The sequence below is a fragment of the Diceros bicornis genome, chromosome 36, assembly GCF_020826845.1.
Source record: "Diceros bicornis minor isolate mBicDic1 chromosome 36, mDicBic1.mat.cur, whole genome shotgun sequence".
In the NCBI taxonomy this organism is placed as follows: domain Eukaryota; kingdom Metazoa; phylum Chordata; class Mammalia; order Perissodactyla; family Rhinocerotidae; genus Diceros; species Diceros bicornis.
Genome location: NC_080775.1, coordinates 27,039,806 through 27,060,163, shown reverse-complemented (window position 1 = coordinate 27,060,163; position 20,358 = coordinate 27,039,806). Strand labels below are relative to the sequence as shown.

The window sequence follows — 20,358 nt, the reverse complement described above, 5'->3', positions numbered from 1 at the left end:
GATGGACTCTGACAATAGGTTGTTGGGGGGTAAAAAGCATTTAGTTTTTTGTTTTTTTTTAAATTTTATTGATGAGATTCCAGTTGTACATTATTATTTGTCAGTCACCACATAAATGCGCTCCTTCACCCCTTGTGGCCACCCCCCAACTCCCTTCCCCCTGGTAACCACCAGGCTGTTCTCTCTGTCCGTGTGTTCATTTATATTCCACATATGAGTGAAGTTATACAGTGTTTGTCTTTCTCTGTCTGGCTTATTTCACGTAACATGATACCCTCCAGGTCCATCCATGTTGTTGCAGATGGGATGAGTTTGTCTGTTTTTATGGCTGAGTAGTATTCCATTGTATATATATATACCACATCTTCTTTTTCCAATCATCTGTTGATGGACACTTGGGTTGCTTCCACTTCTTGGCTATAGTGAATAAAAAAGCATTTAATTTTTTATCTTTAAGGAAAATGACAGATGTGTTTATCCTTCAGTGTAGCAAGGCTACAGAGAAGCTAGCTGGAGCTCATTTAATGCTGATGAAATGAATAAGCCAGTGAAATGCAGATCACAGTCTACATACAAGATGGCTTAATGAACTGGCTTGTGAGTGAGCAATTTATATTGTACTGAAATCATTCTCATTAGTGTATTATTTTTCATGATTTCCCATAGCCAACTTTTGCCTCCTAACATTCCTCTGGAAAGGGGAATATAGATTACAATATTTAGTTCTGAAACAGCAGGCTTCAATAACCAATTTAAAAATGTTACAACTCCTTTGCATCTCTCTGCAGTTAGTTCCTAGTACTATAAACACCTTGCTTAGCCCCTACAAATTTTGCCCACTATGTACTTTGTATTGTTTTTGCACTTTTAGGGATTATTACTGTTTTTTAATGCTAGAATACAGCAATCTATCTCTGTCCTCTTTTTGTAAATACCATACACTTGTGAGGAGGATGAAGTTAAGAGAGTCCTTTTGATAGGTAAGAGTGTTCTCCGTTTGTCATCTGTTGAACTTAGAACTTTGACTTAATGTCCTCCAGCTGAGCTTTTGGATCTAGGTTAGATACTGTTAAAACAGACAAACGTTGTAAATACCGCCTTTGATTTAATAGTATCTTCCTTTCGTATCCACATTAGTAAATGCTTTACCTTCACTAATCACTAGTTAAATATTTTTCATTGTGTCCCCACACTGCCAGACAACAGAAAGCTACACCAAAACAAAAGCAGAGAGATAACCTCCCTCCCCGTAAAAAGCAGAGAAACGTCTACTCTCCCTCCCCACACACACTTTAATCTGTGTATAGAGGATTGAGCCAGGTATCATTGTATTGCCTCTCAGCTCCAAATCCATACTTCTTTGCCTCCCTTGTGAAAATGAAGGTGGGCCCTTTATTTTTCTGTTTTTTTGTGAGGAAGATCAGCCCTGAGCTAACATCCGATGCCAATCCTCCTCTCTTTTGCTGAGGAAGATTGGCCCTGGGCTAACATCCATGCCCATCTTCCTCTACCTTATATGGGACGCCGCCACAGCATGGCTTGACAAGCGGCAAGTCGGTGATCCAAACCTGCGAACCCTGGGCCGCCGAAGCGGAGTGTGTGCACTTAACCACTGCGGAAGGTGGGCCCTTTAAATATTTCTTTGTTGCTTCTGGGATATCGTTAAGCTTTGACAGGAGGGGGTACTAGAGGGACACTGCAGGAGGAAGGGGCGTCTCTTCCTTGTTCTGGTGTTTTTCATATGCTTCTTCCTGCTTCTCATGGGATTGCTAGCAGCACGTATGGGAAGCATCGAGTTATAGTGGCACCCTAGTGGACAGCTTCCTTTTGAGTTTCCGCTACACAACTCTAGGTAGATTCGGAGAGAGCCTCTCAGGCACCCTAGAAGTCAGCTTCCCAGCCTTGACCTCCAGGCACACCCTGGAGAAGAAACATTTCCCAGTTGATAGTCCCAGCCGTGGTTTTCTGCCCACCTGCATCCTGGAGGGATGTTTCGTGCTTGCCCAGTGCTGGTGGACAAGCTCTGGCCCAGGGAAACGCAGCCATCTAGTGGGTTGTAATGACATCTTCTCCCATGAGCTTTGAATCCTAGTCTTGGGGAGGGAGCCCCTCTTCCAAGGTTTTTTCTTTTCTAGGTTCTCTCCTTCAGCACTAGGTATCTTGAGATTTTTCTTTATCACTTTATATATAATCCTATTATTGCTAATCATTATTTATATTAAACTTTCCTTGTTCACATTACAGCATAGCTCTTGTCTCCAGATTGGACCATGACTGATGCAAAAACACAAAGCAGAAATTTGAATTTGAGTACTCACTAGTATTTTCTTCAGTGTTACAGAAATTTAGTGCATTTAAAAAATCTGCAAATTTACATGATTATTGCTGACTTTTCACCTTGGGTGTTTTCCAACCTAGAATGCACCCTTCCAGGCCCTATTTTCCTTCCTTTACAGCCCAGTTCATATCCTGCCAGCTCCATTGTAGCCTTCTCTAACCTTTGATTGCTCTCTTCTTTAAATTGCTGTAATTATTGTACATATTAATCAGGTGACCCTTGACATTTTAGTTTTGCTGTTGCTTTCTTTTCTCTCAGTATATAGAATACACTAATTTAAAAATATTGCTTTTTCTCCACTGGAACATATTTATGAAAGAATTTTATTGAAACTCTTCACATGTATCTTTGACGGTGTCTTGTATCATATGTACCCAAAAGTAAGGTGAGGTTTTTTTCTACCTTAAAATGATCTCTCAGAAGAGAGATATTCCTTATATTCAAGTCCTTACAAAATCTCCTATAGAGAACTTGCTGTGTTATTCATTTACACAAAAATGTATTGAATGGAGAAGACACAGTTAATTCTCATACAACCCAAATTCACATTTTGGGGGATTATTGAGATCACTTGACAGATTTGTTTTAAAAAAAAGGAGACAAGTTTAAACCAGATTTAGTTATTATTCCTTGGAGAGGGGTAGGTAAGTGGTTTTGTTGTGGAGATCAAAAACATCCTGTAGAACAAATGCAAAACAGATCAACTTTACCCAGATTCTCAGTGAAGGCATCTCCCACATATCAGAAAAATGCTGTGTCTCAAATAACTTATCTAGAAGTGAGAATGATCTGTTCTAACTCTATAAGTGGCACTAGTGATGAGGAAGAATTTCATTGTGAAGAATTTGAATAAAATGGTTGCATGAAATGTGCAAGTGGGGCAAAAACCAAATATCTAAATTAATATATTTTACTCAATAGGTAATTCAAAGTATGTGTTCCTAACTAAATTATAATTTACATGTTATAAGTAGTCATGAGCATCTTCTCAACATCCCTGAAAATTAATTAGGTGTTTGAATATTTCATCAGCAGCCTAAATGTTTATTTATTTTACTTGGAAGAAAATATGCCTGGGATCTGAACCTGCGAACCCCGGGCCGCCAAAGCGGACTGTGCAAACTTAACCACCATGCCACTGGGCCAGCCCAGGAACATTACTTTTTATCGGACGCCTACGCTGCCAGCCACAGGGCTAAATGCTGCCGTGTACATTGTTCCACTGAATTCTTACAACAACCATATTTACCACAGTTTCTTCTTGTTTTAACTTTATTTTGAGATAATTATAGATTCACATGTTGTAAGAAATAATACGGAGAGATCCTGTGTGCCCTTCACCCAGTTTCCTCCAATGGTAACATCTTGTGTAACTGTAGTAGAATATCACAACTAGGAAATCGTCATTGACGCAACCCATTGACCTTTTCCAGATTTCACCAGTTTTACATGCGCTCATTTGCTCGTTTGTGTATATATGTGTATATATGTTTGTATATTTAGTTCTGTACAGTTTTACCATGTGTCTAGGTTACTGTTTCTCAGCACACAAGGCTCAAATCAGTTATGTGGAATGCTTCAAGTTTAGACCCAGAGTTTGATTCTAGGTTTGATCCAAACTTTTGCTTTTTCAGTTATAATAAAGATTAATAGCAATAATAATCAATAATACAATGGTTGAAACTCACTGAGTTACATATGAAACATATCGAGTACTTACCATGTGCCAGGGACTGTTCTAGGGTATTAACTCGTTTAATCCCTGCAACAACTATGCCACATAAATTATATCACAGTTGAATTAGTATCATTAATTAAACTCTAATCATATTACGAAGGAATAGGTAATTATTTTTACTACTCCTGAAATCAATAATAATAAAATTCTGCCTTCTTTTTACATAGTTTCATATTTTGAACTTTTGACCTCAACCACTGATCTTGGCGATTGTGATTACTTTAAATGTGTGTGTGTATATATGTATAAAATGTGACCTGTTTATTATACTTTGAGTTAGGTTGAGATACCTTAAAAATATTTTTCCTAAATTGTAAATAAGAGCTAGCTTAGGCAGGATGCCAGGTTTTTAAGGATATAAATGTAAACCACCAAGAATACTTAAGTATATAATTGGGAGAAGTTTTTTGTTTTCCTAGAGTATTTTAGATCTTTTTGGCCAAATACAGCCCCAGGAGTGTTTGAATTTAATCGAATCTCTCAAGTGACATATCTAACTTTCCAAGTGGAACCTAATGCATTTGGTTGTAAATTATCACTGATTATCAGAAGATTATAATGCTTTAGGAAGATAATAGATATACTAATCAGCAGCCCATAATTTACCCTATGATTCTTTGCTAGTTAAATACCTTGTAAACCTGTCCCTGTGATGAACAGCAGCACTTATTCAGAGCAGAAATAACAACAGTCCCGTGTGTTGTAGATCCCAGGAGGTCTTGGTGTTTTTGTAGACGGCAGACAGAAATAAAAGGAATTTTGTCCTTTTTACCTCATGTAATCCCACTGGAAAATGAAACATGTGCTCTGAGTTGATACTGACTTCTGCCAGGTCACCTCCCTGAAGAGTCTTGGGCAAGCGCTGTTGCAGCATTTCTTGGACAGGAGTCTGACGGCCCCTGAACGAGATGGATGGTTTATGCAGTAGCTTCTGTGGAACACTGTGCTACTGTCTACTCCTAGGAAGCTTCTAGTGGGGAGAGCCCTGAGCAACCTGCATCTGTTGCCTTAGCTCTTTCAGAGGGTGTCACATACCCCCAGAGTAGAGTCAAATTTAAATTAAGTTCTATGTAGTTTATTGTTGTTGCTGTTTTAAAAATGAGTGACTACAATAACGCAGCGCCAATTATGGTTTATTCTGTCTTCTTAGAACTTGTTTGGACGTTCGGTAGTGCACATGTTTTTGAAGCTATATATTATTAGTAACTATTTGGAAACCACAAGACCTTTTTAATGGACCACTCTATCAATTTTCTGCTCTTCTAAGGAAGTTTTTCCTATTCATGACTCATTTCACTCTGGCTAACATTGAGGGAAATGTAATAACGATTAAGGAAAGGAATGTATGCGTTTTCTTCTTTTTTTGTAAGCTTGTACACATTTTCTGTCTCAGGTTATGTAAACTTGGATGACTGTAGAATGTTAACAACGGTGAAAGGTAAAAACTAGCCTGTTAATACATACTTCTTTGGAATTTAAAAATCAAAAAGCTTCCTTTGCTTCTTTGGAGAAGTGTTTAGCTTGATGGCCCAGAATACAAATCCAGTAAAAATGACATGTTCCAGCCGTCATTTATACACACCTTAAGCGATATTGATGAGATCACTCTGAGATTACACTTTGTGTTTTATTTTCATTTTATAGGTCTGTATGAACTGTTGGCTGCTCTGCCAGCCCAGCTGCAGCCACATGTGGATAGCCAGGAAGACCTGACCTTCCTCTGGGATATGTTTGGTGAAAAAAGCCTGCATTCACTGGTTAAGGTAAACCATGCTGATGTCAGATTCTCTTTGCGGAAAAACATATGGAAAAATATTTCGAGCACCATCTAGTAAACCAGAGATCAAATTGTTGCTCTCTGCAAACAAAACAGCCTTGTTCCATTTCACTGACGGGCGTGGAAGTTAAGGATTCTACCAAAAATACATAGATGATTTCACTTAATGGGGGTAATCTGGCTGTGCATACTAATGCAGCAAACATGTGTTTGCCCTTGTTTAGAAAAAGAGTATGAAATAGTAGCAGGAAGGTTTAGACTCCTGATGGTCAACATTCATGAGCTGGAATCTAACTTAAATAAATAAATGTTCACAGCAAAAATTAGAAGGAATATATTTTCTGAGGTTAAGGATGGCAGCAGTTCAGTAGCCACATTAATTTAAAATAATTTCCTTTAACAAAGTCAACTGAAATTCTAGCAAGCTATTTCTTTTCTTGGCACAACGCCATTGAAATGGTATTTTGTATATAAATACACTGAAGCTAAATATGAATAAAAACAGTTTTTGGAGACGGTTTTAGTAAAGCATCATGCCATGAAAATGATCAGCCACCAGAAGTCAGATCTTGCCACACAGCAACACTGGGAGTGATCAGAACTCTTAAAATAGTAAAATGAGAACAAGAAACTTACTGGAAAATATGCCACTCTTGCTTCTGGAAATATGAATTGCATTTTCTCTCATTTAACTCAAGCTGAAAGAAATTTAGTCTTGCTTGAGTCTGTAGGAGATAGAAACCTATGATGCCTCAACAATATCTGGACCTATACTCAATTCAGCTAAATTTGTTATGGTTGTCTGTCATGATAAGAGGCTTTTAATTGATGTGTAGTATTTGAACATGAGCAACTTCTGAGGTGCAGTTGCTTCACAGGACAGGAGAATTCTCATTACACATTTTTTTCTTGTCAAGTTTGCGTGCCTCAAGCAGTGGCAGTTCTCAAGAAGTGAACGTGTTGATATGTGGCGTTTTCCTAGCAATGCATTTAAAGACTAGAGTGCTTTAGTTGTTTATTTATTTAGTTTTCATGTAATTGCCAAGGTGTGTTTGTGTTCTGAGTAATTTTGGGTAGTTTAGTTACTCTCTTGGTATGTGTTAGCAATGGTCTTGGGATTATAATTGATGAAGTTTATGATGTAGTAAGGCAATCAGGGCAATATTCCTGTGTTAAATGTATGGAAATTAGATAGCTATGGGTTTGTTTAGATTGATTTGATCTTTTGATAGAAGGAATAAAATATATCTCAGATGGCATCATCACCCCTTAATCCTTAGATAAACCTGCCCCAAAACAATGGATGCATGTGTGTTTGTATTGATATATAATGTGACTACTATCTCAGTTTCCTTACCTATAAAATGGAAATTATAACATCTGTTGACAAGGTTGTTTGTGAGTTTCAAATAAAGTAGTGAAGATCTTAGTTCTTTGATAGTTTTATATATATATATGTATATATATGTGTGTGTGTATATATATATGTGTGTATATATGTATGTGTATATATATGTATGTGTATATATATGTGTGTATATATATGTGTGTGTATATATGTGTATGTGTATATATATGTGTATATATTTTGTTGTTGTTTGTTTGTTTTTGGTGAGGAAGGTTGGCCCTGTGCTAACATCTGTTGCCAATCTTCCTATTTTTGCATGAGGAAGATTGTCCCTGAGCTAACGTCTGTGCACTTCTTCCTCTATTTTGTATGTGGGATGCTGCCACAGCATGGCTTGATGAACAGTACGTAGATTTGCGCTTGGGATCCAAACCTGCAATTCCTGGGCCACCAAAGCAGAGCATGTGAACTGAACCACTATGCCGCCGGGCCAGCCCCCTTGATAGTTATATTGGTTAGGCAAATATAAATAGGCATTATTAAGAAAAAATGTATTCATCATAGCATGTGAAGGACCAAAAAGTAATGACAGAGATGGTTGTTATTTCTATTAAAAGAATAAAACTAATGTGTAACAAAAAGTTCTTAGTTACACTAGCAGTTGAGTTATAAGCATAGGTGGTTTTTCAAAGTATATGTCAATAAGAAGTGGTTAGGAAGTATACTGGAGAGTTTGATATCCAGTTTTGTGAAAATAGTGAAGCAAATAAATTGATGTTGCCAGTATTTAAATAGCACAGTAACGTGTACTATTCCAAATGTTTTTCAGTAATTGCTATAAAATGTATTTTTAAAATTAGTTTTATTATGTACCTCTAGTACCTTCTCAGTTTCTTAATAGTTCCCGCACTCCCAAATTTTATCACATGCAGACCTCAAGTGCGTCCTTTGACTGACCCATTCTATTAGTTTTCAAGTACGGAAAGCCTCAAGTGCCTCCAGGAGGCGGGCTCATGGGATTGTAGTTTAAACAGCTGGAACAATCTGCTTAACTATATTCCAAGTGCCTCTATTGAAGGGTGGAGGATAGAAGACTTCAGCTTTCGTACATAAATCTTGGTAGAGCAAAAGGAATTTGTTTGAAAAGATTTGTTTCAGAGTGAATCAAAATGTGCTTTGATGTTATGATCTTTCGCCTGCAGTTGAAGCTGTTGGTATGTGATTTAGAACTGGGTGAACACAAAACTTGATTTTATTCTAGCACAAAATTGTCATCGTTGTCATCTTATTTTATGTAAAAGAGAAAGTAGTTGTTAAATCACCACACAGTTTAAATACGTGTAACTTTCTGGCCTAATGTAAACTATACTTAAGAAGAGGCAGTTTTGGCATTACAGTGAGAGGTATGGCCTGCCTCCTTAGGGTCCTGAGCTACGCTCTGGCAAGAATCCCAGAGATTAGGAGCTTGTCACTGGAAAGGAAATACAGTGATCCTATAGACTGTTATCTGTGGATTTTTTTTTTATTTTTATTTTCTGTTTTTGGGGGAAGGAAGATCAGCCCTGAGCTAACATCCATGCCAATCCTCCTCTTTTTGCTGAGGAAGACCAGCCCTGGGCTAACATCCTTGCCCATCTTCCTCTACTTGATGTGGGACGCAGCCACAGCATGGCATGACAAACCATGCATTGGTGCGCGCCCGGGATCCGAACCTGGGCCGCCAGCAGCGGAGCGCACGCTCTTAACTGCTATGCCACAGGGCCAGCCCCTGTGGATATTTTTTTAAAAGAAAAATTTCTAAATAGAAAAGTTGAATGATAAAAACTGTGAGTGTGAGATTTTAGAATTAAGAAGAAGAAAGATGGTATTGATAGAAGACCTGGGAAATATATATAAGGTGTGGCAAGATAAGGGTATCAGTATTCACACAGTCCAGTGAATGTGATGGACCACCAGTAAGCATAGAGCCACACTTTTGATGCATCTTTTGCAAATATACAGAACCATGAAGCATATAGTTTGTGTCCTAACCTCATTTCTAAATTTGGCTTTTACCCTTGTGTTTTTTCTATTGAGGTTTCTTTACTTACTTTAAATTTTATTTTATTTTGTTGTGTTGTGTGTATTTTTGTAATCTGGTTTAAGTTCATTTTAGAACAAGATACGGCATAAAGACTTGCTTAAATATTATATTTATTTTAAAGTTGGTAGTTCTGTTTCCTCAAGAAATTTTTGTTCCTATTTTACAATTATGTTGGATTTCTAGGATAAGAATATCAAATTTTTAGTGCCTTTTAAAGAGTTGCATATGTTTTCTCTACCCTTTTAAATAATTGCCTATATGTATGGGGGCAGGGGGAAAAAAGGTAGTAATCTGAATTTTTATCCTTCTTGGGATTCTGAAGTTTTTCAACAAAACATAAAATGATTATTTTCAAGAAAATTTTCCTGATATGATTGTGTATTTCTGTGATTTCAGTCTTAAAGGAGTAATGATAGTACTCAACTAGACTCTTATTACATTTAGTTACGTAGTTTTAACTTTTTTGTGTGTGTGTGAGGAAGATTAGCCCTGAGCTAACATCCATTGCCAATCCTCCTCTTTTTGCTGAGGAAGATTGGCCCTGAGCTAACATCTTTGCCCATCTTCCTCTACTTTATATGGGATGCTGCCACAGCATGGCTTGACAAGCGGTGTGTCGGTCCACGCCTGGCATCTGAACCTGGGAACCCCGGGCCGCCGAGGCCAAGCACGTGAACTTAACCACTACACCACCAGGCCGGCCTCAACATAGTTTTAACTTGATGATTGATTGCTTTGTTCATACTGTCTTTGTTGAGTTCTTAGGATATCCCTTGCTTTGCAGAGTCTCGAGTCTCCCAGACGGGTTATAGGTAAGGGGGTGGGCAGTTACAGTATTCTGTGATAGGGTGTGTTTAGAACTTTTGATGAGCTACGCAAGGTGCCTGACTCAACGCTGGCCTCAGAGAGGGGCTCATGGAGGATTTGGTATTTTAAGCTAAAACCTGGGTGTTGAATAGGAGTTGCTCAGGTAAGAATTTATGGGGGGGATGGGGGGACGGGACACCTGGAGGCACGAGTGAGCGTTGTACCTTTAGGATGGAGGCTGACAGAGTCTTTTGGCTGGTACTTAAAAGTAAGGAAGGGTGTGGGGAGCAGTGCAAAGTGTGGCGAGAAAGATAAGCAGAGACCTGTTCCTGAATGGCTTTGACTTTATTCTAAGACAGTGGGAGCCATTGCATTGAAAAGTTTAAAGCAGGAGAGTGAAGATATCAGATTTTTCTTTCAGAAGTTAGTGTACTGTGGAGATTAGATAGGATGTGAAATTTCCAGGTCAAAGATGATGGTGGTGGTAAAGTATTGGGAGAGGGAGGCTGATTTCGTCTGGAGAAAGGGAGGCTAATGTTCGGGCTGTCCTCCCCACCGTGAGTCCTGTTTGTTAGCATGTTGGAATTCCTCCCCATTGTTAAATAATTGCTGACCTCAGCTTCTAGACACCGTCCTCCTACTTACTCCCTCATTCTACCACTAAATTGTTTGTGCCAGGCCATTAGGGGTTGGGAGGGAACTCCAGGAGACCTGAATAAGCCCTGAGGTACCAATTCTTAGACATTTTGAATATCTCCTCAGAAGAAAGGTGATTTTAGTTTTGTTTATGTTCATTTAAGATTTGGGGGGGTAACCAAATAGAGCCACCTATGACATAGCTGGATGCATGGATCTTGAACTGAGGATAATTAACTTCTAGGTTGGAGATAACAGATTTGGGAGTAGGTTGCCAGATAAAATACAGGACATTCAATGTAATTTGAACTGAAGATAAACAGTGAATAATTTCTTCATATAAGTATTAACCATGCAATACTTGTATTTTTATTTGTGAAATCTAGCAACTTTGGTAGTCATTAATATTTAGATTGAGATATAATTCACATACCATGCAATTTACCAATTTGAAGTATACGTGCGGTAGTTTTTAGTATATTCACAGTTGTGCAACCATCACCATAATCAATTTTAGAGTATTTTCATCACCTCAAAAAGAAACCTCATACCACATAGCTGTCATTCCCCAATCCCTGCATCCTCACAGCCCTCCCCACCCCAGCCCTAAGCAACCACTAATCTGCTTTCTGTCTCTATATATTTGCCCATTCTGGACATTTCATATAAATGGAATCATATAATAGATGGGTTTTTTTTTGGTGACTGGCTTGTGTTACTTAGCTTAATGTTTTCAAGGTTCATCCATGTCATAACATGTATCAGTACTTCATTCCTTTTTATGGCTGAAATAGTATTCCGTTGTATGGATGGGCCGCGTTTTGTTTATCCTTTCATCCACTGATGGACGTTTGGGTTGTTTCCACCTGTTAGCTATTATGAATAATGCTGCTAAGAACATTTGTATACAAGGTTTTGTGAGGACATGTTTTCAGTTCTCATGGTTATATACCTAGGAGTGGAATTGCTGGGTCAAATGGTAACTCTATGTTTAACATTTTGAAGAACTGCCAGACTGTTTTCCAAAGTGGCTACACCGTGTTATATTCCTGCCAGCGGTGTATGAGGATACTGATTTCTGTGCATCTTTGCCAACGCTTGTTTTTATTTGACTTTGATTCTAACCTTCCTAGTGGATGTGATGTGATACCTCATGGTGGTTGTGATTTACATTTCCCTGGTGACTAATGATGTTAAACATCTTTTATGTGTTTATTGGCAATTTGTAAATTTCTTTTGGAGGAGAGTCTATTTGAATTCTTTGCCCGTTTTTTTCTCCATTTGATTCTTTTTAATTAACAGACTATTTTTTAGAACAGTTTTAGATTTACAGAAAAATTGAGCAGATGGTACAGATAGCTCCTAGGTATCCACCTCCCCCTATAGTTTCCCTTACTTTTAACCTCTTGCATTAGTGTGGTACATTTATTCCTATTAATGAACCAATATTGATACATAATAACCAAGCCCATAGTTTACATTAGGGTTCATCCTTTGTGTTGTTAAATTCTCTGGGTTGTGACAAATGCATAATGTCATGTATCCTCCATTACAGTATCATAAAGATAGTTTCACCACCCTTCAGATCCCCTGGTCTTCTCCTCTCCCCCAACCTTGGCAACCACTGATCCTTTTAGTGTCTCTATACTTCTGCCTTTTCCAGAATGTTATGTAATTGGAATCATACAGTATGTAATCTTTTCACAATGGCTTCTTTCACTTAGTAATGTGGATTTAAGGTTCATCAAGTCTTCTTATGGCTTGTTATCTCATTTCTTTGTGTCGCTGCGTAGTATTCCACTGTACATATGCACCACAGTCTGCTTCTCCACTCACCTACTGAAGGAAATCTTGGTTGCCTCTAGTCTTGGGCAGTCACAGATAAAGCTTCTATAAACATCCGTGTGCAGGTGTCTCTGTGGACATAAATTTTCAACTCATTTGGTCAAATGAGTTGCAGCATGATTCCTTGGTCATATGGTAAGAGTATGTTTCACTTTCTAAGAAACTGCCAAACTGTTTTTCAAAGTGTCTGTACCATCTGGGATTCTCGCCCACAATAAATGAGAGTTCCTGTTGCTCTGCATCCTTGTCTGCATTTAGTATGGTCAGTGTTTTGGATTTTAGCCATTCTAGGAGGTGTGTAATGATATCTCATTACTGTTTTAATTTGCAATTCTCTTATGACTTGTGATATTAAGCATCTTTTCACATGCTTATTTGTCATCAGTATATCTTTGTTGTTGACGTGTCTATTGAGATCTTTTGCTCATTTTCTAATTGAGTTGTTTTTTCCCCTTATTGTTAAGTTTTAACAGTTCTTTGTCATTTTTGGATAGAAGTCTTTTATCAGATATGTGTTTTGCAAATATTTTCTCCCAGTCTGTGGCTTGTCTTTTCATTCTCTTAATGGTGTCTTTCACAGAGAAGAAGTTTTTAATTTTAATTAAGTCCAACTTAACCAATTTTTCTTTATAGAATGTGCTTTTGGAGTTGTGTCTAAAAACTTGTTGCTGTACTCAAGGTTACCTAGATTTTCTCCTCTGTTACCTTCTACAAGTTTTATAGTTTTGTATTTACATTTAGTTCTGTGATCCACTTTGAGTTAATTATTTTTTTATTTTTTATTTTTTGGTGAGGTCAGCCCTGTGCTAACATCCACCAATCCTCCCCTCTTTTTCTTTTTTGCTGAGGAAGACTGGCCCTGGGCTAACATCCGTGCCCATCTTCCTTCACTTTATATGGGACGCTGCCACAGCATGGCTTGCCAAGCAGTGCATAGGTGCGCGCCCAGGATCCGAACCCGCGAACCCCGGGCTGCCGCAGCGGAGTGCGCGCACTTAACTGCTTGCACCACTGGGCCGGCCCCCACTTTGAGTTAATTTTTGTGAAAGGTGTAAGTTCTGTGTCTAGATTCAAATTTTTGCATATGAATATCCAGTTGTCACAGCATCAATTGTTGAAAAGACTGTCCTTTCTCCATTGAATTAACTTTGCTCATGTGTCAAAGATCAGTTGATTTTAATGGTGTGGGTCTATTTCTGGGCTCTCTATTAGGTTCCATTGATCTATTTATCTTTTCTTTCACCAGTACTACTCATCTTGATTACCGTAGCTTTATAGTAAGTCTTGAAGTTGGGTAGTGTCAGTCCTTTGACTTTATTCTTCTCAGTATTGTGTCTGCTATTCTGGGTCTTTTGCCTATTCGTATAAACTTTAGAATCAGTTTGTCATATCTACAAAATAACTTGCTGGGATTTTGAGTAGGGTTGTGTTGAATACATAAAGTTGGGAAGAATTGACATCTTAACAATATTATGTATTCTTGTCCATGAACATGGAATACCTCTCCATTTATTGAGATCATTTTTGATTTCTTTTATCCGAGTTTTGTGTTTGTTTAGATTCTGTGCATATTTTGTTAGATTTATACCTAATTTTTTTTTTTTTGGTGCTAATGTAAATGGTATTTTGTATTTAATTTCAAATTTCACTTGTTCGTTGCTGGTATATAGAAAAGTAATTGAGTTTTGTATATTAAATTTGTATCCTGCATCCTTGCTATAATCACTTATTTGTTCCCAGAATTTTTTGTTGATTCTTTGGGATTTTCTGCATAGATAATCATGTCGTCTGTGAACAAAGACAGTTTTATTTCTTCCTTCCCGATCTGTATACTTTTTATTTCCTTTTCTTGTCTTACAGTCTTAGCTAGGAATTCCAGTAAAATACTGAATATGAGTGGAGAGAGGGGACATGCTTGCATTGTTACTGATCTTAGGGGCAAAGAATCTAGTTTTTCGCCAGTAAGTATGATGTAGGCTGTAAGTATTTTATACATGTTCTTTATCAAGTTGAGGAAATCCCCTCTATTCCTAGTTTGCTGAGAGTTTTTATCGTGAATGGGTGTTGGATTTTTTTCCAAATGATTTTTTTAATCTATTGATGTGATCATATGATTTTTCTTCTTTATCCTGTTGGTGTGATGGACTACTTGAATACTTCTGAATATTGAACCAGCCTTTGCATTCCTGGAGAAAATCTCACTTGATTTTTAGCATATAATTCATGTTTTACATTATTAGATTTGATTTGCTAATGTTTCGTTGAGGATTTTTGCATCTCTGTTCATAGGAGATACTAGTCTGTAGTTTTCTTGTAGTGTCTTTATCTGGTTTGGGTAGTAGGGTAATGCTGGCCTCATAGAATGAGTTAGGAAGTGCACCCTCTGCGTTCATTTTTTCCTGTAAGAATTTGTAGAGAATTCATATAATTTTTTCCTTAAATTCACCAGTGAAACCATCTGGGCCTAGTGCTTGTTGTTTTGGAAGGTTACTAATTGTTGATTCAATTTCTTTAATAGACATAGGCCTATTTAGATCAGCTATTTCTCTTTATGTAAGAGTTTTTGTCACTGGTATCTTTCGAGGAATTTGTTCTCATGTAAGTTATCAAATTTGAGGGCATAGAATTGTTCATAATCATATATTTTTTTTAATGTTCATGGGATCTGTAGCAGAGTCATCTTTAATTTCTGATATTAGTAATTTGTGTCTTCTCTCATATTTTCTTGGCTAGCCTGACTATAGGTTTATCAATTTTATTAATCTTTTCAAAGATCTAGCTTTTGGTTTTGTTGATTTTCTTTGTTGTTTTCCTGTTTGAATTCTATTGATTTCTGCTCATATTTTATTCTTTCTTTTCTTCTTCTTGCTCTTCTTTCTCTAGTTTCCTAAGGTAGAAGCTTTGATTTTAGTTGTCTTTTTCTTACCTATGCCTTCAATGCTATAATTTTCCTCTAACCACTACTTTTGCAGCATCCCACAAATTTTCTTAGGTTGTATTTTCATTTAGTTCAAAATATTTTAAAAATTTCTCTTCAAACTTCTTCTTTGACCCATGTGTTATTTAGAATTGTTGTTTAATTTCCAAATATATGGAGATTTTTCTGCTATCTTTCTATTTCTAGTTTAACTCTATGTGGTCCAAGAACATTTGCTCTATGACTTCTGTTCTTTTAGATTTGTTAAGGTGTGTTTTATGGCCCAGAATGTGGTCTGTCTTGTTCTATATGAGTTTGAGAAGAATGTGTATACTGCTATTGTTAGATGAAGTGTTAGATCCAGTTGGTTGATGGTGCTGTTTGCTTCAGCTGTATCCTTACTGATTTTCTGTCTGCTGGATCTGTCAGTTACTGATAGAGGAGTGTTGAAGTTTCCAAGTATAATAGTGGATTTGTCCATTTCTTCTTGCAGTTTTATGAGTTTTGCTTCGTTTTTTTGATGCTGTCTTGTTAGGCACATACGCATTAAGGATTGTTACGTCTTCTCAGAGAATTGACTCCTTTTTCATTATGTAATGCCCTCCTTTATCTCCGATAATTTCTCTTGTTCTTCCTCTGCTTTGCCTTAAATTGATATAGGTACTCCAGCTTTTTTTGGGTTAGTGTTAGCATCATTTATCTTTTTCCAGTCCTTTACTTTTAATTTATCTGTTTCTTTATATTTAAAGTGTGTTTCTTGTAGACAATATATAGTTGGGTTTTCCTTTTGATCTACTGTAAAGTCTCTGTCTTTTGATTGGTGTATTTAGACCATTCACATTTAAAGTGATTGTTGATATAGTTGGGTTAATATTTACCATGTTTGCAACTAATGTCTGGTCATTGCACTTGTTCTCTTTATATTTTTATCACCCTCTTTCTCTTCCTTCTCTGCTTTTAGTTGACCATTTTATATGATTCCATTTATTCTTTCTTTGCATATCAATTATACTTTTCAAAAAGATTTTTTTAGTGCTTGCCCTAGAGTTTGCTACATACGTTTACAACTAATCTAGGTCCACTTTCAAATAACACTATACCATTTCACACGTAGTGCTGGTACTTTATAACAGAATATTCTCAATTCCTTTCTTTCCCATCCCTTATAACATTGCTCTCATTTATTTCACTTAGCCATATACTGTAATCACCCAACGCATTACTGCTGTTATTACTTTGAACAAATAGTTGTCAGATCAATTAAGAATAAGAAAAAAGATTTTGTTTTACCTTTATCCCTTCTCTGATACTCTTCTCTTCTTTATGCATTTCTGAGTGCCTGACCTACATCATTTTCCTTCTCTCTGAAGAACTTCTTTTAATACTTGTTGCAAAGCAGGTCTACTGGCATCAAATTCCTTTTATGTTTATTTGAGTGTTTATTTTGTTTTTATTTCTCCTTCACTTTTGTGTGTATGTGTGTGCGAGGAAGATTAGCCCTGAGCTGACATCTATTGCCAATCCTCCCCTTTTTGCTTAGGAAGATTGGCCCTGAGCTAACATCCATACCCATCTTCCTCTACTTATATGGGATGCTGCCACAGCATGACTTAACACGCAGTGCATTGGTCCATGCCTGGGATCCGAACCTGCGAACCCTGGGCCACCGAAGCGGAGTGTGTGAACTTACCCACTATGCCACTAGGCGGGCCCCTCTCCTTCACTTTTGAAGTACAGTTTCACTGGATGTGGAATTCTAGGGTGTTGTGTTTTTTTTTCCGACACTTTAAGTATTTCACGCCGTTCTCTTTTTGCTTGCATTGTTTCTGATGAGGTGTCTGATGTAATTCTTATCCTTGTCCTCTATAAGTAAGGTGTTTTTTTCCCTCAGGCTTCTTTCAAGATTTTCTCTTTATCTTTTGTTTTTCAGTTTGAGTATGCTATACCAAGGTATAATTTTTTTGGCATTTATTCTGTTTGGTGTTCTCTGAGCTTCCTGGATCTGTAGTTTGGTGTTTTCACATTAGTTTTGAAGAATTATCAGCTGTTATTACTTCTAATATTTCTTCTCCTTTCTCTTTTTGTTCTCCTTCTGGTGTTCTCATTACGTGTATGTTACACCTTTTATATTTGTCCCCAGTTCTTGGATATTCCGTTCCTTTTTTTTATTCTATTCTTTTTCTCTTTGCATTTCAGTTTGGGGAATTTCCTTAACATATTTTCAATCATACTGATTCTTTCCTTGGCTGTATCCATTCTACTAATGAGCACATCAAAGTTATTCTTTATTTCTGTTACAGTGTTCTCGATTTCTAGCATTTCACTTTAATTCTTTCAGTTTCCATCTCTCTTACGTTACCCATCTGTTCTTGCATGTTGTCTGCTTTTTGCATTAGAGTCATTAGCATATTAATCATACTTATTTTAAATTCCCTATTTCATAGTTCCAAAATCTGTGTCATATCTGAGTCTGGTTCTGATGTGTGCTTTATCTTTTCAGACTGTTTTTCTTGCCTTTTATCATGCCTTGTAATTTTTTGTTGAAAGCTGGACATGATGTATTGGATAATAGGAACTGAGGTAATTAGGCTTTTAGTGTGAATTTTTATGATAATCTTGCTAGGAGCTGGGCTGTGTAATGTTTGCTGTAGCTGTCAGTGCCAGAGGCTACAATTTCCTTAATGTTTCTCCCTTCCCCTGCCCACTTTGTCTTTGGATTTCCTTAAGAACTCTCTTAGAGTCTGTATTGTGCAGCTCTCTAAGTTATAATCTCACTGTTATTTTACTGGAGCCTTGTTGATGGTAGTGAGTTGTTGGGGGGAGGAAGTGTTCTATAATTTTATGATTAAGTGTCAGTTACTTAATTAACCTGAGTCCCTGATCTTTGATAACCTTCAGAAGCATTTTTTAGCCTCTTTCTTGTTTTTTTTTTTCTTTCTCTCCTTAGTTGAGACAGGAAGGCTAGCAGGGGCTGGAGTTATCTCATTGCCCTTTCCCCAGGTCAAATTGAGCTCCAGTAAAGCAGTCTCCCTTAGAGGGCAGGCCTTTGTTATGGAGAAAGCTCTTGGCCTATGTATTTCAAAATGGTTATTTTTATCCTTCCCCTGCTTAAAGCACTAGGGGATTTTTCTCTTATCTTCACCATGAGAACTTGGTGGGGCTCCTGGAGGGGAAGTACAGGTGCCTCCTTTAACACTGGGGGAGTTTTTAACTCTCAAACTAGTCTACATTTGGCCACCATCGTTTGTCAAAGTTACCATTTAAGTGTTCCTACAAGTTTCTGGCTCCACCAGCTTCTGCTCCTGCCTAACTGATCTCGGCTGTGTTTCTCTGTATTTCCCTGTCTCCTTCTTACAGAGTGGCAGTTTGCCCTGTGACTTCCATTGTCTTTACATGTCTGAGCTGAGACCAGAAGTCTCCCTTTACCTACTTTTCAGTTTGGTTGTCATTTTATTACTGATTTGTAAGAGTTCTTTATATATTTTGGATACCAGCTCCTTACCAAATTATATTTCTAATTGGAAATATTCAGTTTCTCTTCTTAAGGATGTCCTGAAATTTTGTTTTTAATGAAACACATGAAGTTGTAGGCAGATTAGTTGACTAGTGGGAGCAAGGTATGAGGGATAGCTTAGTGCGAGTTTATTTTAAATCTCCATATTAATATAAATTTGTAAAGTTTTTAATGCTCGTGAATTTAGGTAGAATTTTAAAAGTGAAAACTTTGTAGTCTTGAGTCTAAAAAATAAATCTTGAGCAGATGTTTGGAAAGAGACTTGTGAACAAGAGTATGCTTCAAAAATTTTATATCTCCAACTTGGAAACTTCAGAAAATGAAAAACCAGTTTGAAGGTAATGCTGATCTTAATCTTTCAGTAATTCCAATTTTCTTAATAATTAGCACCATGAGATTTGCTTGGAAAGTAGTTCTTTCCAGGATAATTGATACAGTCAAGCTTTAAAAAAGAGAGAGAGAATTTTATTGAGCAGTGGTTTTATAAACTTAGTTTCCGTGCAGGCACTTTAGGCTCCTCTCTTCTTTTAATCTAGAAGCAATGAAAGCATCATACTAGGGGGAAAAGGTGATATTTATATAGTAGTAAATCAGATTCGAGGCTGAAAGATTATTTTATAAGATACTTGCTAGTACAGGGTTCTTTAAAAACAAATTGTGCTGTTTTGGGAGGGGAGAGAGGGTGTTAGGTTCAGAGAGTAAACCCGTTGGGGAGCTTATGTTACTTGCCTCTGCAATACCATTTGCCTTGGGTGGGAGGAAAAGGAAAAGACAGCCAGACATTGCGAATGATCCATGGCCACCTGGTCTGACAGAGTGGAGACTTGGGTATCAGCAGCTGGTAACGCTCCTTGGCCAATCAAAGGTAATTGTTCAGCCAGCTCTGTTGGAGGAACCAGACGAAGTTATTTCTTACGTTATAGTTTACATTTTTTTCAGGCACAGAAACATGTAAAGTCTGCTGAAGATATGAATTCCTGTGACCCTGAGTAAATTGTTGCCTTTGTAATTCATACTCTCAAAACAGAGGCCATATGTAGCCCTTTTTAGAGGTTTGCTTGGGCCTGTGGATGACTGAATAGGAGCCAGGTTTGTGAATACTTGATGGGGCTGTGTCTTACCACCATGGTATGTGTTTAATATAATGAAACAGTGTCTTTGGAAAGTTATTGTGAGATTTAGATAGTTATTCAAATATGCTTAGCTTCAAAACAGTCATCTTAAATTTGCATTTATTCATAATTTAATAACAGGGAGTCTGTTTATTCTACAAAAAGGAATGTGGGGAGTTTCCTGCCTGGAAACACCTGACTTGAGAACTGTTCATTCACTAGAATGGGTGGAGTCAGAAAGTC

The 20,358-nt window shown here is 37.3% G+C and overlaps 1 protein-coding gene across 7 annotated transcripts in view; it reads left to right on the top strand.

Annotated features, from left to right (window-relative positions):
• Positions 1-20,358, top strand: part of MPP7 (MAGUK p55 scaffold protein 7) — a 456,322-nt gene that overhangs the window by 120,011 nt on the left and 315,953 nt on the right. For all 7 annotated transcript variants that reach the window (XM_058532685.1, XM_058532690.1, XM_058532684.1 and 4 more), the window contains one exon: positions 5,721-5,839. In XM_058532685.1, the coding sequence (XP_058388668.1) occupies positions 5,721-5,839 (119 nt within the window). The remainder of the gene's footprint in view (positions 1-5,720; positions 5,840-20,358) is intronic.